Below are 23,488 nucleotides of genomic sequence, written 5' to 3' on the forward strand. Positions count from 1 at the left end.
AAGCCCTTCTTAGACAGCAACACTGGCTGCCCTTAGCTGCCTGTTCCCCTTTGGAACAATATTAGCAATGTTAGCTATGCTCAAAGCTTTTACGCCTGCCTGGATCTTTTACTTTTGTGCAGAAACTTGTCCACACCCTTCCTAAGCCTTTGAGATCATCTGCCTTCACAACTCCTCCTGTAGCAATATTTAGAAGTTTGCTACCTGTTAGTTAAAATTAAAATTTTCCTGCAGTTTCATTGCATACCCTACTGGCCATTAGTTTTTGGACTGATTAATGAATTCTGAACACATCTCATGCAATACCACTGTGATGTTTTATAACTTGATGTGTAGTCCCCAGCTTTTCCTCTCCAAAGTGAAGAATCTCAGCCCATTTTCCTTTTTCTTTTTAATTATTCTTTTCCAATACTTTAAAGGTGCTGTGAACCTGAAACACATATCCTGTTCAACACCATAGGGCTGGCACAATATGACTCCTGCAGGAAACCCATAGGCATCATCCAAAACCCTGTTTTTCCCAGCTGCTGCACTTCAGGTCTTTTCACTTCAGAAAACAAAGTGGTTCTCTACAAGAGGACCCTGCTGGTTCTTGGTTATCTGTGCTCATCCCTGAAGAAGTCAGTAGCTTGGAGAGACACCAGTTGTCGTTTTGGGAAGCAGGTCTCAGTACTCCATGTGCATGCTAGTCATACTGAAGTAACACTTCAACCACACTCTGCATTTTTTCCTCTCAAGATTCTTCTATTTATAAACAATCTACATGTTCTCTCATTTTGAGCACCTCATTTTTGGCCTAACAGCAATATAAATATTTATGGGACAAATGGGAATTTTGTGCATGTATTTCAATCCATTCCTTCTCAGCACACCTCATACTGCGAATTGCCTTCATAAAATAACAGGGAAATCCTTTCATAATTTTAAGGACTTAGAGAAATATCTATTTAATGGCTATTAAATAGATATTTCTCTAAGTCCTTAAAATTTACCTTGTTTACTAAGTAGGGGGAAAAACCCAGCCCCTTGAAAACAGTCTTCTACCAGCTACCCAGGAAAGAGAAGATTTACTTGTATTGACATATTGCCTCCTTGAAACATTGAGGGTAGATTGCAGGCTATAAAAGAAACATAATGCATGTCAAAGACTTGACTATGGCTTTTTTATACAGGCTAAATAAAGTGAATTTATAAGGGACAATTATTGAAGTCTTTCTCATTTTCTCTTAGGAATTTTTTTCAAGCAGCATGTGATGTTCCTGAACCAGAGGAGAAATTCAATATTGATGAATACTCTGATATGGTGACCCTTAGCAAGCCTGTCATATATATTTCCATTGAAGAAATTATCAATACCCATTCAGTAAGTCAATCAAAATAGACTAGTCAATGGACTATAGTATACAGATTATCAAATATTTGCACTCTCTGGGGAAAGCGTAGTTTTCATTCTTATTTTTGAAGTAATTTCTTCACTTCATCTCTGAAATGTTCTGAAGCTGAATATTAGATTTTATTTTTTTCCTAGGAAAAATCTAAATGCTGCTTTCATGCAAAAGCATCATCTTGAATAATAGTTAGTATGTAACACTTTCTGATGAGGGGAAAGAACAATTATGTTCCAGTCTCATGTGACATTTCCAACTTTAAAACAATCTTCTGTCTTGGGTAAGAAAGTGATAGCTTGAGGGAAAATCTTTGGGAATAGAAACTTGCAGCTCTGGCATTCTGTCATGTGACTTCTTGGAAACTGAGTAAAACATCAGATTTAGAAAAAATGCTGCTGTGGTATCACTCCTGTTCTTACTGTGGGTAAAGAGCAGAATAACTGCAGTCTGAAGCATGACTTAATAGCGTGTAAGTTAAATCTTTACCACTTGTTCCTCCTAAAACTTGGATGCTACTATCTGTTTCCTGGCTGGCAATATGTCCCCCGTGTGTTGTCCCACCCAAGTCAAAAAAATACCCCACAGTAACCTTTCCCCATAAAAAAAAAAAAAAAAAAGGCCACAAACACCACAAAGAATCTCAAATACTGCCAGATACACTATGGAAAAGGCAGAATGCCACACTCACAGTAAGCCACTCTATAAGTTAGTTTCATTCAAGTGAAAACTAATAACCTAATCTGCTAAAAAAAATTTCTGGTTTGTCTTTTTGCCTGTTCTTTTAATTTTTGAAGCAGCAGACCTCTGCCTGCAGGTAATGACCAGAAGTTGTATGTGAACCTTAGTCCTTCCAGTGAGTCTAGTGACTGGCATAACATGTCTATTAGGTGGTGCAGTGGGTGCTGCAGAGCTCGTTCCTCACTTAGAAAATATAGTCCTTTCTGAAAGGTACCACTGACACTGTTGTAAGCTACTGGAATGGATATACATAAAATAGGTGTCTTTCTGTGGATCACCAATACTTTATTCCTTTGGGTGTTAAGGATGCAGCACCAAAATGCTCTACTTGCGATTACCATCCTTTATTCTGTGACAATTAGGACTTTGTTAGTCCTAATTGCAAACCTTCTGCTCAGCTGTGATATTGAGCACTCCAGAGACAATAGCTGGAGAAGCAAGACAAGCTGTTTTACAGCAAGGGCAGTTCCAAACTCTAGCCCAGAATCCAGGGTGCTTCCTGATCTTGGGAAGGTCCTCCATAATCCTGATCATGATAGGTCTGTGTTTTTCAATATTTAGTTTCCAGACTTAGTTTCAAGTATAAAGATTCCAGGAAAGCTTTTTCTGGATGATGACTTCATTTACATTTGTTTATAGCTGCTTTTGGAACACCAGGATGCCATTGCTACTGAAACTAATGACCTGCTGAATGAATTGCTGGAAGGTCTGGGACCTGTTCCTGATATAGAATCTTTCCTTGGTATGTTGTTTTTTGTCTTTATGGGTAACTTCATTTTAGGGGCCGAATTAAACAGAAACTTGACTTAAATACTCTTGTGTCTCTCAGACCAGTAGCTTCTGCTTCTCTGTTTACTACAGAATTATTTTCCAAACACTTATTGTAACATTGAACCTCATATTTGAATGTTTTTCTTAACTACAATACTCACTCTAAAAATTAATGTGTGTTTCAAAATCCAAACATTACTATTATTTTGAGTGATCCAGTTGTGCAGATAGGAAACAAGTGATTTTTTTTTAACAAGCTGATCTTAAGATTTGCTAGTGTTAGGTAGAAACTTAAACAAAGTATAAAGAAAATTCTAAAACCAGCCATTTTTTTCTTTTGATACTTAATTATCCAAATAAAAATTACTTTGTTAAAATTAGCAAATTTCTTAGAAAGTAATGCATTTGAGTGGTATTTAATTTACATGTATTAGAAAACTGTTTAGAAAGTAGCTAGGAGTCATGAATAACAGCAACATTCAAGTGAGTAGCCTGTTAACATAGCTGCTATTCTTCTGTTTCTTCATTATCACTGCACGTTAGGATAAAGGATGTTACATTGCTTGTATTATACTTTAAGGAGACAACATGAAAGTCTTCTGCACATAAGGAGCCTGAAAAGCAAGGATTGGTTTACTTTCCAAAACCTTGTAGCTGGGCTTATAAATAGCTAAGTTGTTGTTTTGATTGTTCAATGCCCAAAAAAAGCCTGCTTCTAAGTGGAAGGAGCTGGAGGCGCTATATAATAAGTTTAATATTTCTGATTGTTTACAGTGATTAATCTAGGTACTTGTTTGCTTCATGTGCTGAATCGTGGGAAAATTGGAAAACTTGGAGTAAAATATGTTTCCTTTTAGGGGAAGGAGCTGTTGATCCCAATGACCCCAACAGGGAAAGCACACTGAATCAACTTGCAAAAACAGAGATTTCACTGTCTCTAACAAGCAAATATGAGTTACGAGAAGGTGAAGATCAGGATCTCAAAAGTTTGATGATAAAGTAAGTTTTGTTCAAACATGTATATTCTGGCAATGCTTATCGTTTGTTTGTTTGCTTCTAACTATTGCTTTTTAAATATTTACCCTGCCTAAGTACATTTCTGAGGTGCTGAGTGCATTCAGTTTTCAAAAGACAGTTTGTGTTCAGTGCTACTCAAACTTTTACAAAACTCAGAATAACTGTCAGTTTTTCCAGAAAAAAGAAATATATTGCCATCTGTGTTTTGGAGCATGACTGTATCATTATCTAGGAAATGTTTTTTCATGAAGCTGTAAAAGCACTCTACTTTAAAATGCCACAGCCTTGGGAAAACAGAGATGAAAAGCAGTCTACACTTATAAGGGTCAGACAGTATTACCATGTCCTTTCCTCCCCCTCAAAAATAAACACTTTCCAGATATACTGTCATCAGCCTTTTTTAAAGAATCTAACTGTTACTTCAGCAGGAATAGCACATGCTTCATGCTTTTATCCAGGAAAAAGAAAATTGTGTTTATTTTGTCTTGGAAACAAATTTAAAAATGGCTGCAGGGATACACTGGAATGCAGGCTACTTTATAGTAAAAATTAATTATATAACAGCACTTCTTTTACATTATTGACACCCATCTTTTGATGTTATTTCAAGCTATCCAGAAAAGGGATTGGCCTACTTCAGATCCTAGTACAATCTGAGAAAGGGGGAGAACAGGATGTTGCTGTCTTCTATTACTGTGCTTATATGGACCCCATGTGTGTGAAGGCAAAAATTCACATTAAAATGGAAAGACAGCGCACCAATAACTAGAAGGGCAGACATGGGCTGTAATTAAAATCTGATCCATTAAGCTGTTTGGGTTTTTTTAAATCAGAAATAGGTATTCTGGATTTGTTCAATGGAGTGATGTTTTACTTCTGTACTTAGGTAGACTATCACTTTAAACTATTAGGCTTTATCATAGAAATTTTTACAATACTTAGACATTTTTCTTGGAAACTTAAGCTACATCCTTAATTTTCTGTTAATTGTTAAGTATAATGAACTATTTCGGTAACCTGTCCTCTAAATTAATAGAATTCTGTAGCAGGATGTTCTTGGAAGTATTATGAACAAATAGGCAGCAGGAATGAGATAAATTCTTACCAAGAAAAGAACTGGTTAACATATCAGGGTGTAGCAGCTTCCCTTTTTTTAGCAAGGAAATGCTTCTTGTCTCTTGTCGCTAGAGAAATATGTGTCCTTAAGTGGTTTGTGTAAATGCGCTACATCAAATGAAAAATTCCTTCAAAGTTCAGCAGTTCTGAGTGCATTTCCACTGTATTCAGTAAATATGACCCTTAATGGAATGATGAGTAGTTCAGGCTTTTCAAACATTACATTTCTGTCTGCTGTTTTGTCACGATCACAATTAAAATCCACATTAATACAAAATTAATAAAATTGCTTGTATTTTATTAACAGTAATGGTTTTACTGCACTAGTGGGTTGTCTGTTTTCTAAAATAAATGGGGGGAAGCTTACATGCATTTCTCTATTCAGACTGTGTAGAAATCAGATCCTCAATGTTGTTAAAGGAAGCTGTGAAACATAAAAAGCTAGAAAGCAAATTTTACCAATAATCCATAATAAACGGGGAGTTTACTACTTTTATGGTCGAAGAAATTACATGTACAAGTGATACAGTGATAACTGTGTTGTAATATCTACATATCCTTTTCAAAAGGACCAAAAGACTCATTGTGGATGTGATACGAACCCAACCAGGGGATACACTCTTAGAAATATTAGAAACACCAGCCACTGCACAACAGGTAAGTCTTATACTGTGCCTGAACAGGGAAGGAAGTAATTTATTATAGCTATTTGAAGACCTTTACAGATCTCTGATAGCTTTCTCCATCTCATTATAACAATGAAATTGTTTGTTGATGGTTTTAGACTATTCAGAGTTAGAGTCTTTAAACTATGAGACTTGTATAGTTGGGTTTTTTTACTGTATAATTGGAAACAACTTCAGATGGAAACAAAATATAAATCTTGGTGTGAGCTAGACTAGACTAGAATATTTTTTCTTACTATACTGGAGTCACTAGAATGTGACTAGAATATTTTTTTCTTTACTTTTTTTTGTAAAGATGGTCTTTTCTCTCCTGTATTATAATACAAGAAATAGCTGAGGTGAATCTTTCTACTCTATCTTTGTTCCCACCCATTAAATTCAGTATTGTAACTCAGCTTGCCTGACCCTTTAGTTTATTTGCTTAATCTATACAAGCAAATCTCAGGGAACTACTGCTATCCTTAGTATGGGAATCGAGTGGGAAGAGCCCACAGCTGCAGTCTCTCCCATAGACAGTGACACACAAAACTGCATTCTAATAATGTGCAGATTTTAGCTCACCTCAGTGTGTGCATATGTGAGATCTGGACAGTCTTCCCACAACTTGGTGAAGTTATTGAGCCTGGCTGAATTAGACACTTTGATTAATTCAAATATGTGTCTCGGTGTTGTCACTACGTACCTAAAGTATGTCCAAAGGCATAGTAAATGGGGTACTTTTAGACCAAGTGGTAAAAGGACATAAAGATTGCACCCTGATTCTTGAAAATCTCCTGTTCAATGTACTTGAGAATTCAATGTACTTGAACTCTTAACTGTTATTAAAATCTGGAAAATAACTGTTCTGGATTTTTTCCCCCCTGCCAGGAATCTGAGAATTTGAAGCTTGTAGAAAAACGTGCCATCTTAGATTCCAAAACTCCAGAGAAAATGAAGCACAGTCAGTCTATTTTTGAAGATGGGCAGCTACCAATAGAACAAAAGAAAAGGAAAATTCAGAGAAATCTCCGGACATTGGAACAAGCAGGACTAGTGTCTTCAGCAACTAAGTACCAAGAAATTATAAATGAGATTGCTAAGGTAAACTGAGTGTTTCCCTGTATATCAATGTTGTTTAACATCTAGCCTAAATGCATTCCAATTAGAGACGTAAAACACATATTTTTCAGGGAATGCTACCCTAAACTACTGAAGTATCCACATACAAAGCAAATTGTTTTCGTTCCCTGACAAAATAAGTGAGAGACAGTACACTCCTGAATAACTGTCAGAAATGAATGACATAAAACTGCAACCTTTGTTATCCAAATCTGATATTGAATTTGATGCTGATGATGATTTAACTCTCCTCTATAATGTTTCAATATAACCTTGTATACTTCAACAATTCCAGTTTAATTGGAATTTCTTGGTGCTGTTTCAATTAAGAATGGCTGTGGTCTTGATAAGGTTTCAAAAGCCTTAAACCCCTATGAAAGATAATCTGATTGTTATCAACACTGATCTGCTGTGGTTAGGCAGGACACAAGAATAGTGGGCCAATGTGGTGCCCATCCTGATGCTGATAAAGCGCAGGGACTGTTCTCAACAAATCCTATTCCACATCCACAACCCATAGTGGCCATAAGAACCTTAGAATATTCAACTATCTTCGGCACAACAATGACATTTTTCTTTTGAGTTCTGGGTCTGTTAGGCCCTGTAGAGCACAGAAAAATTCAACACCAATTCTATATATCAGCAGCAATGTGACTGCCATGTGAACAAACCATAGTACTTCCTACAAGTACTGTTCTTGTAAGAACTAACAGGATAATTTTGTGCTTTCTCTCAGTAATGAACTCAGATTTTGTAATTACAAATTGGAATGGTAATGAACTGAGGCTTTTTAAAATTTCAAATTAATAAAACAATAAAATTAATAAATTTATTTAGGATATCCGGAATCAAAGAAGATACAGACATCATCGAAAAGCTGAACTGGTGAAACTCCAGCAGACTTTGAATGCACTTAACTCCAAGACAGCATTTTATGAGGAACAAATTAATTATTACAACACCTATATAAAAACTTGCTTAGACAACTTAACAAGGAGGTGAGTTGAGTCTTTCTTTTAATGTGTCTTTTAGTTTCATCAAGAGGGAGAGCAGGTGTTCATCTGTAGTTTAAAGTATTGATTCCAACAGATTGACAGTCTGCAAAAGGTCCATGAGAGTTGTTAACTGTGTCAGCATCTGGATATTAAAGTCTTGCATTTATTAATGACTGCCTGGAGAAAGAAAAGTCTATGTCTATGTAAAGAGATGTGTAGAAGTTTTCAATATATTTAATTGGTGTTACTTTGCAGATCCACTTGCAAGGTTGGAGGTCATGAAGCTTTGGGAAGTAATTATTGGTTTCTTCCTTTTTTATAAAGTTTGGGGTTTATTTTTAGAATGGAAAAGGGGGAAATAAATACCTAAATATTTACCTTTCAGATATAATGGAGTTACTTGAAAGCAATCCCCCCACCAATGCCACCAAAGTGTTAAAATGAAAACATTTTACTGACATGAATAGGAATTTTCCTAGTATATGCTTCATTGATCCAAAAATTAACTCTAAATTACACAGTATTTACCATTTATGTCACCTTAAGTTTACAAATTGCTATTTTAAACTGAAAATTGAGGACTTTTGAGGATCAGAGTTGCATTTCACGATAGAATTGAAAGAAGTGCCAAAAGATGATTCAAAATCATTGGCAAGATATTTAGATGATTCACTGCATGCTAAAAATTCCTCTAACTCTCAGATTTTTTGGGATGTTAATTTGGTTTTTTTAGAGAAGTTCAAGAAAGAGTGAAAGAAAGTTAAATATGGCTGAAGAGTAACAGAAGTATTAAGGATCTGATAAACACACCAAAAGCCATTTTCTTGTTCTCTTTCTAGAAATTCACGGAGGTCAATTAAATTTGATGGAAAAGAGGAGGTGAAGGGAAGCAAAAAGCTGAAACAGACCCCACTAAAGTACACAGCTGCAAGACTTCATGAAAAAGGTGTCATCTTAGAAATTGAAGATCTTCAAACCAATCAGTAAGTGCAATTCCAAGTATTTTCTAATCAGCAATTTCTGAAGGGGCCTGGCTTTTGATAAAAGAAATCTTAACAATTTCCTGTGCACAGCTAAAATTGCCTCAGACTTCTGCATTCAGAAGGATGCTACAGTCTAATTATTATAATTTTTTTAACTTTGTACCTTGCTGTATTATTACTTTGGGAAAATATTTTAACGAGCCAGCCCTAGCACTGTCTTACATGGACAAGTGCAAGTTTAGCAGCAGACTCACTATTAATGACCACGTTTTTATGCAGTTGTAGCAATCTTTTTTGATATATTGACCAGTTACTTTCAAGTAACTTAGTAACGCTCAGGTTTTCCGCTCTTCCTCACTCTACAGCAGGGTGAACGGATGTGGTGGTTTAACATCCCTTTTGTATTCTTCCATTTTGAGGCTGTGGTAGTGAAAGTCTTCCATTCTTTGCACCTTACCGTTCACCTGCTGCATGGAAAAGTTTTTTCCATTTTTTTTTTCTTTTTTTTTTTTTTTTTTTCCCCCCACGGGGATTTATCAGGTAGGGGAAGCCACATGAGGCAAATATGTACCTGCAAGGAGATGCTTGGGCACAGGAGAAGGAAAATCTGCTTGTCCTGTTTCTACCACTGGGTGTTGGATCCAATTTGTTCACTAAACCTTCTAAAGACTTTTTTTTCTTTTTTGGTCTCTTGTTTTGTTGTTGGTTTGGTTTTAGTTGGTAGGTTGTTTTATTTGGTTGGGGTTTTTTGGGCTGGGTTTTTTTGGGGGGTTGTTTCTCCAGTACAAAAGACTTTAGAATTCTGTATTTCATATTACCAATACTACCAGACCGTCTCTAAGAAAACACTGTATGGAATGCAGTGCAGGGAGGGATGGAGTGATTCTTTTGACACCAACAACACTGCTTGTGGTCAAAGTTCTATGTTCTGCAGGCTTTTTCCCCAAAGCTGTCTCTGGATTATACAAAACTGCACAGCCTATGTATTCAATTATCTTTCTTGTTTCAAGGTTTAAGAACGTGATGTTTGATATCACACCTGGAGAAGAAGTGGGTGACTTTGAAATCAAAGCAAAATTTTTAGGAGTTGAGATGGAAAAAGTGCAGCTCCATTTCCAGGTTTGAATTTTGCTACTTTGCTGTATAGCTGCTGTTGCACTTCGTGTAACTGCAAACCTTTTCAATATTTTTTCACATGTATCCATGAACCAGTCAATTAGTACAGAGCAGCAGCTAATGTGGAGAACAACTATGTAACTTCTGCAGGATGCTGGGCATTGGCATTGAATTAATGTTTATCTTGGGGCAACTGTATGAAATCAACCTCAACATTAGTTCAGGCAGCAAGCAGGAAATACTAAAAAAAAAAGAGGAAATACACAGAAAACAGTATTTCTTCTGATTTGCTGTTACTGACCATCTGTAGCTTAAGATCTAGAGGACATGTAATGTTTTCTGCATGTATCCAATACTTGCTTGCAATTGTTTAAGTTACGAAGGACCTGCAGTTGGTGATGTTTATCACATCTTGTTACTGTAAGGTATGGATTTGGACAGACACTAATGATCTTTTTCTCATTTCAGGATTTGCTTCAGATGCAGTATGAAGGTGTGGCTGTAATGAAAATGTTTGATAAAGCTAAAGTGAATGTGAATTTGCTCATATTCTTGCTGAATAAGAAGTTCTATGGAAAATGAGTACTTTCAGATATCATGGACTTCATCAATCAGCGGGAAGTCTATTCAGTATTTTTTTGCTTATAAACATTTGAAGTTGTCATTGGATGCTTGTTAAATTTTAAAAACACACCCTAAAACACCAAAAGTTCAGAAGAATGTACACAGTGCCTTTTCAGCATTGATAAAAAAACAGAAAACCGAGAAATCTATTCATTTAAACAGCTCAAGATTTCATTGGTGTTGGTACTTTCAAATGAAAATATTCTTTATGATACACACCTTTTGTGTAGATTTCAAGGTAGGCAGAAATTGCATTTAGTTAAATATATAAACCTCTTCCTATTGAAACATTTTTAAAATTACCTCAGATATATAATATAGCTGATACTAGACTTTAAGTATTTACCAAAAGAAAACCTAATTTGTTTCTAAGGGATAGTTTGAGCAGGTACTTAGTTACATACTAGACCTATTTTGTGGCAGTTGTAATTGCAAAGCAAACTTATTGTGCAATTCAAAAAATTTTATAGGTAATTATAAAGCGACAATAACGACTTGCTTCACAAAAATATATTTTGCGATTCATTCCTACTAAATGCACTACTGCCTCGTGCAAAATGACGTTTTCTACTTTCACAGCCTTTGGAGTGGTATTGGGGAAATCTGAATAGCGAACAGTTGTTCAGTTTGAAGTATTTGAATACCTAAATTGTGCCTGTCTTTTTTTTTTTTTTTTTTTTTTTTGTAAGAAAATAAATGCAATAAAATCAGTATTTAGATTGGGTTTTTTAAATATTCTTTGGAGATTGTTCTATGTAAAATAAACATTACCTAATTAAACTGGCTTGATCCCTACATTTCATTTCAAGGAATTATTAAAGCTGCAATCTAGATGGTAATTGAATGAACTTCTTTCAGTGCATTTATAAAATTGCATGCAACTAAGCCTGACAGTCCCCAGTACACTTGAGAAAAGCTGCTCAGCAGTGAAGACTTCATGGCCTTTATGCTATTGAATGTGATGATGATTTTGCTTTGGAACTACCACTTATACCTACAAAGTTTGTGCCACAGGTAATGTGACCAATAAAAAATACTTCCTTCTCTCACTTTTCTTATAACAAACACTTCAGAAGATGGAGAGTGAGACATTCTGGAATGAATTATAAAAGCAAATATTAAATAAGTATTAAATCTGGTAAGGGAATAGAACAGTGTCAAGTCACTGGCAGATACATGGATTACAAACTCAGCTGATATACTAACTGATCTGTGGTGCTACACAAGCTGAAAAATTATTACATTTGCCAGAGGTATTAATTTATGCATGACATTAAGTTTGAATACATGACTACTTTAAACCAGATAATATCCCTAATTAAAGGATTAAAAAACTATGACGTGATTCCATTTTTCTTCCAGCTGGTTATGTATAAACCATTTTAATATTGCATAAGTGCTGTAGTATTGATACCCAGCTTCACTTAAAATAGCTGGATAGAAAAGTGAAAACAGTGCATCACTTTTCCTTCCAAAGAAGAGAACTGAATTTTACTTGAATATTAAATTCCCAATCTTTTTTCCCCCTTTTTATTTGCAACAGACTTGACTAATGGCTATATTTTTAACAAACTCTAGCTGAGCATTAAATCTGCCACAGGTGTGATGTTGCTTCTAAGAAGAGACTCTTGAGGTATCGTGTCAAAAGCCTGGAGTTGTGCTGGTGAGACATGCCAGAGACCCACAGTCTTTATGGGAGTAACTCACTCCTTGAAATGCAATTTTGTGTGATACACTTGACACATCTAGTACCTGCCTGGTTCTAATGCAAATAGCACATTCCTCAGTTATTTCCTGGAGTGGGCAAACTTAGAAAAGCTTCTTTGGTTCCCACATAATGACAAGTATGAATGGTACACCCTGTGTACCAGCCCAGCCATTTCCTGGGCTTCCTGTTCTTCCTAGTGCACATCAAAGAGTAATTTCCATTTAATTTCTTTGAACTCCTTTATAAGCTTTTTTCCTCAATTAGGTAGTTCCATTTAGGACCTTTCCACTGACCAATAATATGAACAGGACTGCTGAACAGGACTGACCACAATGTTTTCTACCCCCACATAAGATTGATGGTAGTGTGTAGCACCACACAAATGAGCAAAGTGATTCTGTTATCACCCACTGCTGCTGACAGCTACTAACTACAACAGAAAAGAGGCTTTTTAGAGGCTATTGTAAGATACAATGTGGGGACTTCAACATTAGATAGGACTTGTGAAACCAGCTTCAGTCATGAAATGGTGGTGTGGAAAGACTTGCATTGCTGATTCAAAACCCGAGGAAAAAAAAGCCAGTACAACTGAATTGGGCCTATGCATCAGTTGTTGCTACAGGAGAAAATGCATCTTTCTTTGCACAACCTGCCTATCTCTCAACTTTGTCCTCCTTAACTGGCGGTAGTGAAAAGAAATTATAATAGGCAATAGTCTTAGCCTGTTAACCCCAAGGCTTGCATTTTTCTATCACGTGTCTTCAGAGTTGACTAAGAGTGCTTGGCAGCTGACTTAGTTTATTTTGGAACTTTTCCATTCTCAAGGGCCTCTGAAGATACAAAACTACCCACAGAATTGCAGAACAACATCCTTCTGCTTAGGCCAGGCAGACAGGAACACCAACACAAGCACTAGATTTTTCTGTTTCTCTTTGCACTGGTCTGTGGACCTCCTTTAGCTGTCCAACTTTCTTTTAAAGAATACAGGAATGAAACAAAAACTTTCATTCCCAGAAAATCCAAACACTGACAGTCACGTGTGATTTTGAAAAGTTTGTAACTAGATAGACAACTGATTTCCCTGCTTTTGAGGCATGTTTCTATGCTCATCTTTCAGCAGTAACTACCCACCTCTGACATGCTACAGGGTAATCTGCATTGGCAGCAAGAACGATCTCCTTCCACAAACAGTGATGAGGTAGCAGTCTCACTAGGGAGATGCAGTCTTTTTTGGTAAACTTAGCGTGTCTAACAGGAGGAATGAAGTTTTGTTCTGTAACATACCTCTACTAAAAAAAAAAAAAATAACAAAACCAAAATTCTGAAAAAGATGCAAGAAGTAGAATTAAAAACTAAAGTTTTATAAGTCATGAACTCTTCACCTCTGTTACAATAAGTTATCTTGAGAGGAAGAAGCAAGTTGATTCACAAAACCAAAGGAAACAAAATTTAAATTTGGTTTTTGTATGCAGACATAAAATTTCAAAAGCATGAGTTTTATTCACTTGCTGTATTTATAATAACTAGGTTACAAAGATGAAATGGAATAGCACTATGACTGTTTCTAATGTCTGTGACTAAAATACTTCCTGGAGGTTCAATGTTTCTCTTCATATGTTTCACAAACTCTGTAATCTAATGTATTCCTCAAGCATTGACCCACTGGTTAAGGCTTCTTGAAATGTAAGAAAAATACTGGCAATATATGGGTTTTTTTGAGAACCTGAGTAATGTTTACAATGACCTGGTTTTGTTCAGTTCTCTTTTGGGTTTAGATAGTTAGAAGAGCAATCTTTGTGTGTGTTTATACAACTGTGAGACTACAGAAATGACCAAGAATAACTTCACTTCCTCTTACCAGATGAAATAATCACCTCTTATCATGGTATTTTCTAAACAGATGAACAGCTCAATTAAGTATACGGCATTTTTTCTAGGTTTCCTAGAGCATGTGGGATGCTAGAACTGTAGGAAGGCTGGCCAGCTGTAAAACTTGCATTTATTTCTTGCTCTATGCAAACAGAGTCAGCTTAAGCATGCCATATAACTAGTGCTAGCACTGTAAGAAAAGCACCATAGGGACACAGAGCTTGCTGAGAATCAGTACTTATGATGAGGGAAATTTGTTTTCCAGGGTCTTCATTCTCCACTAAAAACAAAGGTCGGTGCTTCTGCAGTAATAAAGGCACTTCATACATATAAGCAAGTTCAAATCAGCCTTCCCCTCCTTCCCATTTTTGTCTGTACAGCTGTAAACAGTACAGTTGAGGCATGGATAGCACTCCCTAGCAAGACAGTGTCCACTTTAGAGCTTCTGACCGTCTTACGGGCTTAGTAAACACAAAGCACTCAAACATCAGTGGGATGTTTTTAGGGCAAAGCTTCTAAGTAATAGCTGCAAAATTTCCAAAATATTTTCTTGTACAGCTTTCAGGTAGGTTTTGCTTCAACCCCTCTTGATTCATGAGCATCTCTAAAGGAATGCAATAGTTTTCCGAGGTTTGTCCATGGCACTGCCACCGGACTGGGGAGCAGCACCGCTTTCTCGGGGATTTTGTACAGCAGACAGGGCGGCAGAGCCGGGCAATGAATCACTTTTGGGTTGCCCTGTGTTTGCAGAGCAGTTTACTGAACACATGCAATAAAAGCAAGCTTGGACGTCATCTCCTTTATACGAAGTAGATCAACTGTAAGGGGCTTTTCTGAACCAGCGTGATCTTTCAGCTGTGAGTAATGCAGGCATTTCATGTGGCCTTGGAACTGCTCCCGTGAGGCATTCGGACGGCAAATTTGGCAAACTTAGCTTAAAATAATTCCTTGAACATAACCCTTTGTTCCGGCGCTCCCGACCTCTCACCCCGGCCAAGCCCGCCACCGCTTCCCGTGTCCCAGCCGGGCGCGGGGGCTGCCGCGGGGCTCTGTGTCCCGTGGGGCCGCTGTCCCTGCGCCTTCTCCTCCCCTTCCTTCCCTCTCTCCCTCCCTTCCCCTCCCCTCCCGCGCCGCCGCGCCCGCGGAGCGCAGCCCCCTCCCTGCGGCAGCAGCGAGTCCCGGTGCGGCTCCTCGACAGCCCCAGCCTGCTGAGGTTCGCCCGCACGGACGGACGGACGGACGGACGGACGGACAGACGGAGGGAGTGCGGGAAGGAAGGCGCGGCCATGGGGCCCCGGGCGCTGCTGTGCGCCCTGGCGCTGCTGTGCTGCCCGCCGGCCCGGCCAGGTGGGTGCGCGGGGCGGGGCCGGGCCCGGGGCTGGCGGCGGGGCCCGCGGAGTGCCTTCAGCGCGGGCCGTGACCGGAACGGGCCCGGGCGCACGGCACCGTGTGCCCGCACCGGCCGGGCCGTGCGGCTCCCGCCTGGAGCTCTAGTGCGAGTTCGGGCCGAGTTGTCCTCGGCTCTTTGTGCTCATAGCAGCGGCGAGGAGAGGCTGTTCGGGGTGGTGAGGGATGGCTGTGGGTGACGCCGTAGCTGAGGGCGGCAGGAGGCAGCAGCAGGTGGTGGTGGAACGGACCTGGTCGGCGAGACTTGCTGCTGGGCAGTGCAAACTTCGGATGATCTGCCAGCACAAAACAGTTCAGAATATGCACCCCAAGTAGACAGATGACTTCCATGGTTATTTCAGGGTTATTCACTAACAGCAACATCAGTACCCTAACTGGTGAGCCCATGGCTCCATCCCGCTCAGAGCTTGTTAGACGATGGAGATGCTGAGGAAAGGAAGGTGAGAGAAGACGTACATGCATGTAAGCTCTCACTTTATGGCAGAGGTACAGCCCTACAAAGGATTGTACATTTACAGATTAGCACAGGGTTTTTTTTGCTATTATTGTTTTGCTTGATTCAGTTTAAGATTTCTTTCAGTCAGCTAGTGGTGATAGTGCTGCAGTAGAAATAACTTAGTCCCACGAGACGGCATGCAGTAAAGCCTGAGGTCCTACATACGTGAAAGGGCTGATTGGATGAGCAGCTAAGAGGAAATTTCAGAGCATAACATACTTTTACTACTGAGCTAAACTGAAAGGGAATAGACCTAGTGTTTGTAATTGTGCTGGGAGGGAAGCATCAGAGAAGGTAAATAATTTTTGCTAGACAACTTTTTGGCACAAGAACAAGTGGGAAGGAAGCTGTCAAAGTCATGTTCAAAGGGGAAGTCTAAAAAAAAATATCTGTTTAAGAAAAGGAGGTGCTGGTGTAAAAAACAAACTGTACATGTTAATGCTAGACAAAACTTTCACTGTTGGTGGTGTTCTTCTAGTTACTTCATGCACAACAGAACAAACAAAACCCGATCCCCTGAATATGTCTTCTGCTCTTCTTCTGCTCATCGCCATTGCAATAATGTAGTTTCCCCATTGTCCTAGATAACCTGTTTTTACCACAATGTACTTCACAATGTTCTTGTTGCCTGTGCACTGCTGTATCCCGAGATCTGCTCTGGCCTTGACCTGCAGCTTCTCTCCTGCTTTTCCCCTGTCCTTCACTGTGCACAGTTACCACATTACTGACCTGTGCTGTTCCTTTGGGCAGGTGAAAAAGCACTAGCTTGGCAGTAGGTTGGTGTAAAGTGCCTACAAACTATCTGACCAGTGCTGTTAAGGTGACTAAGGTCTGAACTCACCTGGACTTCCCTGCCTTGGGACACTGCTGGCAAAATAGAGTGATTATATTGGTTGAAGCCAGCATATGAGGTTAAAGAGATGAGATAGGAAAGCAAAACGGAGCAGACACCCAGTTGCAAGAAAACAACAGTTCAAGTAAATGTGTTCAGATTGCTACTACATCAGTTGTGTAATCTAATAATGAATTCTGTATAAATGGAGATGTGAACGCATACACAATTCAGTTTTATTTTTATAAAAACAAATAACTATCATCACTCCTACAAGATTGTGTCTTATTTTGTCATTAACGTGTCTGGCATGCGCTTCACAGTCTGCCTTCATATGCCTAATTTATGGGCTATTGAGTAATTTAGATTCTAGATGCTTATCACTTGGGGTTATACAAAGAGGAGATAAAATAAATCTATTTGTTATAAGCTAGTATGCAGCTGTCACCAGCAATGCCCATAAATCAGTATTATTTGTTGTCCAGCAGCACACAGGGAACATTTTTAATTGGCTTGTGTAGGAGCCTATTCTCTAGTCTCTCACATCACAAAGATATCCCTTGGGATGTGAAGTCTGCTGGTTTATAACATCCTGTCCATGGGCCTACAGAAATACTTTCCAAGTTTCTTCTGGAGCTTAAGATTGGTCAAAGCTGTTGTATTTTCTTTCACAAATGGGATGCAGAGTAGTCCTTTGCAAATAAAAATAGACATGAAAAGAAATTACAACATATGTCTGTATTTAAAAAAAATGTCAGGGTAAACAAAATATGTGTGTACTGATTGTGAGATGAACAATATGTAATAATTGATAGAAAATAGCACATTGTGGAGTGTTAAAATTAAACAATGACAAACTTGCTGAGCTTTCTACATAATTCCTCTTTGTCCTTGTTGGAGAACTGATGAAAAAACCACAGGGAATAAGAGAAGACTTTGGCAACTTGAGTGTCATACTGATTCTATGTAATTTTTGCCTTTTGAAGTACTTGTTGGAGGCAAAGAAAAGACTCTGCTTATTATTCAGTGTCCTGAGTACACACACCTCAAGGATAAAACCTCAGTGCTTTATCCTGCTGTCTATTTGTTCACAGTTTAACCGTCTATTTGTTAAACAGTTCATACCTGTTTAAATTTTATAGACATTTTGATAAAGGGTTATTCTCATTGCTGATATGACAGAGTTCCTATTTGTTATAAAAACAGAAATCAACCAAGCTTGAGTTCTTCCAAAAGGACTGGATGGCAGGCTAGAAAATAAGATGACCTTCTGAACATTTGTAATCACTACACAAGCTGTACTTGTGTTTTTCTAACAAAATTTTTTTAATTATTAAAAAATAATTAGGCTGCAGTGAAATACATTTTAGACAAATGATATCTATAGCTTGGAAACAGCTAGAAAGAATAATTTCACAGATTCTGTTGTAGTTGTAGCTATCAGTAGTTTCAAAAGATTTTCTGTAGAGCTACTGTATATTGGCAGTCTTGTACTAACCCAGTTTAAAGGTAATGCCTCTTTCCTGTTCTGGCCTTTCTGTTTGCTATGAAGGTTCATTACAATCTTTTGAAATAATATTACATTATTTCATCCTGTTCCCTTCTGTGAATAAATCTCTATCTTCACCTTTTCACATAAACACTGCCACAGAAGGAATACAAAACCTCAGGGCAGTATTTGTCTGCCTTTCTGTTTCAGAGTATGCAGTGCTTACTGTTTTTTCTAGAATTACACTGTGTCCTACAAGCAGCTTGGTAAAGGATAAGAACTGATACGTGGCTGTCAAGCTTTCAAATTAAATTTAGTTCAATCAAGAAAGTTTAAGTCACCATTCTTTATATTATCAAGTGGCACTGAAATAGCAAGTGTGATGCCTCATTACATTTTTCCACAAAGCTGGCTTGCAAGCAGTACCTCTTGTCATCTAAGTTCAGAATGGGGACATGGATTGAGAATAGGAGTCAGCATGGAGGTGATGTTGACAGAATGAAGATTGAGTTCAACTCTGAACTTAGAAAGCCTCTGCTTATAACAAGAACACATAGTTTTCACCAAAATATTCCAGATAGTTTTAAATAAACTTGAATTATTTACACATGTTTTTGTTCTGATTTATTGTAATAGGATTCTACTTTTAGAAAATTTCTGTAATGGAGTAAAAGTGACTCTAAATCCCTTAATCTAATAAACTTGTAAATAAGATGTCGCCAAGAATTTAGGATATAATTCAAATTATTAGCAATGTACAGTTAACTATAAGCAATAGCTAATACGCTGGCTGGTAGTCAGTGAAAGGTACTTGTCGCGGTCATAGCATTTTTTTCTTGTAGCATATTTTTGTACTGTTCTCAGTTAGGGGTTAGTAACGAGAAGTGGGTCAGGTTATCACCCAGAGCATCAACACCAAGAGACTTAACCTCAGTCATGAAGGGTCAGTGACTGATGAAGTTGGTTTGCTGGTTCTCCAAAGTGTGAAACTGCAGCACAGCTCAGGTCCTTCAAAGCTGAGGGATACTGGGATGAGAGAGGTGCTGGTGTCTCAGTGACCATATCACGCAGTGGTAGTCTTGGCAACACAGTTCCTAACTCCAGGCCTCCAGGCTTTACTCTCTCAAGTCTATTTATATTTGTGTTCCCAAAAACATGCATTCCTCACATGGAACCATGTCAGCTCTTTGTTTGGTTCTCCACACTGTTCTACAATGGTGGAGAAAGCAAGATGGACATGTCAACCTTTGGGGGACTAAAATTATCATTGTCTTTTCTTTCAATAGTTTTCTGGTTTGAAAATAAATACTCGTAGAATTAAAAGTCTTAAATTCATAAAACTTGTGTGTACTGGAGATACAGTAGGTACAGTTGACAGATTTTTCCTCGCTTTTACTGGTGTCTTTACCATGGAGACAAGCTTCCAGCTGTAAGAAATATGGGGAGAGGAGGTTGTTCATTCAAGTATAGTTATAATGCTCCCCAAAAGAGATGAAGACCAGTGCTGTCATTTGTGACATACTTCTATTGCAAAGATCATTAAATACAGTCAATCTCCTAACTCTCTGATGTCAGCCACAGGCTAAAGTTAGAGGTGTCATACAAAAGGACTTGTGCTGCAGCTTGGCTGCAAAGCCTAGGAGCTGATTCTTTGAGCCATCCAGCTGCTTGAACTAAATTTATAATGTGTTAAAGATTAAGGCTCTATAGTTCTGCTTGTTGTTCATGTTCTCTTAAAAAAGACAGAATAGACCCTAGTATAAATGCGTTTAGTGCCCTTCTGTGCAATCACCAAATCTCACGTACTTCTATCATTTCTGTTTCTAACTACATCATTCCCACTACAGTTTCTGTAACAAGCTCCCAGCATCTTTTTTTTCTGACCGGCAGAGGTTGCAATCTAGTCACTTTGCATATGAAAACTGTTCTCTCCAACACTTCCCTTTTGTCTCTGGCCCCTAGAATGCTGCTGTGACAGAGCATGGTACATAAAGCACAGCCGCTCTAAATAAAATCACCAAATTGCCTTACCAGTCCTCTGATCTCCCCCCCACATTCAAGTTTGAATTTCACAAAAATCCCTGCCGGGTGGGGTCCTTCTGCCACTGCCTGTGCACAAAGGGAGGTAACTGCCTGCTTAAAGATGCAGCCATTTTTCTCTTTGCCATCTGCTTCCTTCAGAGATTTTGCTAAAAAATTTGGTTTCAATTACTATGGAACAAATAATTGCTTCTAACAAGCATGATCTTACACAGGTGAATCATGTACTTTCAGCTCACAGATGTGAGCTAAGACACCCTCATTTTTGTTTTAATTATCAAAGATCCAACAAAGGATCAATTGCACAGGTAAACAGGTGACTGTTTACTTGAGTAGTTGTAATTTTCTCACTTCTGTCTACCCACAGTACACTTGAATTATTCTATGCCAAAGCAGATTAAGCCAAAACCAAAAATTACAGTCTCAGAAAATATTTCTCCATACAAACAACTTTGCTGAAATAATGCCTAAATAGTTATTTTGATTGATTGGTTGTTTTTGTTTTTGTTTTTTTTTTACATAAATAACTCCCTGCCAGACATTTAATGCTTCATGACACTGATTTCCTGGCTTGTTACATTCAAAAAGAAGAGATGGCCTGTCATGACTTAGCTATGGAAGCATGCTGCAGGAGACTTTGCTGTAGAGGGAACTGCAGGTTTCAGAGGTGCCCTGGGGGTATGGCAGACACATGCTGTCCTGCACACTGTGGGTTACGATAAGTAGAACTCGGGAAGTGTTTCAGTGCAATCTGTGGCTACCCATCTGTTGCAAGCAAAAGGTTGATCCACATCTACCTTGGGAACTGCTCTGCCATCTCTCTTAATGGGGGCCTTCGAGTTGAGTAAGATGTTTCCAGAGCACACAGAAATATTTCAAAACCATGATGCTTTAGTTGCACTTTTACTTTTTGTGATTTTGATGATGAGTACTTCTAGTACTTCTAGTGGCAATTTTGTGCATGGGCACTTATGCCAGCATCTCATTTCTTACAAAATGTGTGAGGGGTCTGGCCAAGACAGTTCAAGGCTGGCAGATTGCCTGTTGTGTTAGTGTTAAAGTTGCCCAAGGAGAGCATAGATTAGATTGGATCCTTGAGCATAGCTAGAATCACTACTAATGAAAGCTTTCAGGCTAAGAGATGGGAGACAAAGAAGGACATCTTACCTAAATTTGTAGCAGGAGGAGCTAAAATAAAATGGTGACCTGTGGGCAACCTGATAAAATGCTTTGAATCAGAAATTAACCCTTATTTTTTTGTTTACCTAATGTAATCTTAACTTTCCTTCTTGAAAGATGTTTTCACTTCCCCATACCATCTAAATATTGACTTATTAATCTTAATACTTTTTACTTTTCAGGCTTTCCAAATAACAGCAGCATACCACACATCATCAGAAGCTTTTCCATCCGTCTTTCTTCCGATCCAGTGGCTGATCTTATTCCTGTTGATGGTGATACAGAAAATGACTTGGAAGTTGGATCGGGAGCCACCAATCAGACTGCATCATTCCTACCTGAACGACGAATGATATCAGTTCAAACGGCAAGATACCTCACCAGTCCATGGCTGACTCGTTTTGTTCCTTCAGTTTACACCGTAGTGCTTGTGCTGAGTCTCCCTCTGAACATTACAGCGATACTCGTGTTTCTGAAAAAGATGAAAATCGAAAAGCCAGCTGTAATATACATGCTGAATTTGGCCCTTGCAGATGTTCTCTTTGTAAGTGTACTTCCATTTAAGATTGTTTATCACTTTTCTGGAAATGACTGGGTTTTTGGGCCTCAGATGTGCCGTTTCATCACTGCTGCCTTCTTCTGCAACATGTACTGCTCAATAATGCTTATGACGAGCATAAGCGTTGATCGCTTCCTAGCCGTGGTGTACCCCATGCAGTCCCTGGGGTGGCGTACACTACCTCGTGCCTCACTGGTTTGTTTCATCATATGGCTTGTAGCAATAACCGGGGTTATTCCTTTTCTCCTGCGAGAGCAAACAATGGAAATACCCAGGTTAAATATAACGACGTGCCACGATGTGCTGAGAGAATCCGAACTTCACGGCTATTACGTCCACTTCTTCTCTATCTTCTCTTCTGTGTTTTTCATAGTGCCATTTATAATTTCTACTGTCTGTTATGTGTGTATCATTCGCTGTCTTAGTTCTTCCACCATTGTTGCAAAGCAAAATAAGAAGACACGTGCCTTGCTCTTGTGTGTGGCTGTTTTTTCTGTTTTCGTTATTTGCTTTGGACCAACAAATGTTCTCCTCTTAATTCATTACATCCATTTTTCGTATGACAACAGCTTAGAGTATCTGTACTTTGCCTATCTACTCTGTGTTTCTATCAGCAGCATTAGCTGCTGCATTGACCCCTTTATTTACTACTATGCTTCTTCTCAGTATCAGAGACAATTTTTCAGTCTCTTCAATTGTAAAAAGACTTTTGATCCTAACATTAGTAACAGCAGTGGCCAGTTGATGTCTACCACTAGTACTAGAAGGGCTACATTGACTACTAATGTGAATAACAGTGTCTACAGGAAATTACTAGCAATGCATTGAGATAATGTGTCTTCAAATTGTTTAATTTTACACAGTTACAAACAAAAAGAAGACTGTTATATCCAAGAAGTGCAAACCCTTACACCAAGTTGTTGTATGATACATAGCTTTATGGATCCAATATAGTAATACACAATTCAAATTAAAACTCTGTATGTGTGTGTGCATATATATATATATATATATATATATATATATATATATATATAGATGTATAGTATATGTAAATATGTTAATGTAGAGAGGAAAAATAATTTCTTAATAATAGTTGTTGAGTGTTTTTCAAATAAACCTTTTTTTTCAGACAAATCCTTTGCATTGTTCAGTTTATTGTAGAAATCTCAGTTTAGTATTTTGAACTATACCTATCAGGTTGAATAAATTATTATATATGGAATCATTCTATCCATCCAGTTGTTCCTGAAAAGAGTGAAAATAACTTTGCAGGCTTTTTTTCTTCTTGTATATGTCATTTCTAGAATTATCTATTAACTTACTTTCTTAGCATTATTTTATACTTTTTATCTATTAACTTACTTTCTTAGCATT

General features: G+C 38.1%; 2 protein-coding genes across 5 annotated transcripts in view; both read left to right on the top strand.

The window, feature by feature from the left end:
• IQGAP2 (IQ motif containing GTPase activating protein 2) overlaps positions 1-11,186 on the top strand; it is a 123,527-nt gene extending 112,341 nt beyond the window's left edge. For all 3 annotated transcript variants that reach the window (XM_058824301.1, XM_058824302.1, XM_058824303.1), the window contains 9 exons: positions 1,231-1,363; positions 2,766-2,868; positions 3,755-3,896; positions 5,600-5,687; positions 6,584-6,796; positions 7,652-7,812; positions 8,649-8,792; positions 9,803-9,911; positions 10,377-11,186. In XM_058824301.1, the coding sequence (XP_058680284.1) occupies positions 1,231-1,363; positions 2,766-2,868; positions 3,755-3,896; positions 5,600-5,687; positions 6,584-6,796; positions 7,652-7,812; positions 8,649-8,792; positions 9,803-9,911; positions 10,377-10,490 (1,207 nt within the window). In that variant the 3' untranslated portion in view covers positions 10,491-11,186. The remainder of the gene's footprint in view (positions 1-1,230; positions 1,364-2,765; positions 2,869-3,754; positions 3,897-5,599; positions 5,688-6,583; positions 6,797-7,651; positions 7,813-8,648; positions 8,793-9,802; positions 9,912-10,376) is intronic.
• Positions 11,187-15,283: 4,097 nt separating this feature from the next.
• On the top strand, positions 15,284-23,139 carry F2R (coagulation factor II thrombin receptor). 2 transcript variants are annotated; one of them, XM_058824013.1, is made up of 2 exons: positions 15,284-15,456; positions 21,735-23,139. In XM_058824013.1, exons 1-2 carry the CDS (start codon positions 15,396-15,398, stop codon positions 22,937-22,939), a joined length of 1,266 nt encoding a protein of 421 aa, XP_058679996.1. In that variant the 5' UTR covers positions 15,284-15,395; the 3' UTR covers positions 22,940-23,139. The 2 variants fall into 2 exon arrangements, with proteins under 2 accessions (XP_058679996.1, XP_058679997.1); XM_058824014.1 differs by lacking the exon at positions 15,284-15,456 and adding an exon at positions 15,760-15,956.
• Positions 23,140-23,488: the final 349 nt, after the last annotated feature.

Source organism: Ammospiza caudacuta, chromosome Z (genome assembly GCF_027887145.1).
Source record: "Ammospiza caudacuta isolate bAmmCau1 chromosome Z, bAmmCau1.pri, whole genome shotgun sequence".
In the NCBI taxonomy this organism is placed as follows: Eukaryota; Metazoa; Chordata; class Aves; order Passeriformes; family Passerellidae; genus Ammospiza; species Ammospiza caudacuta.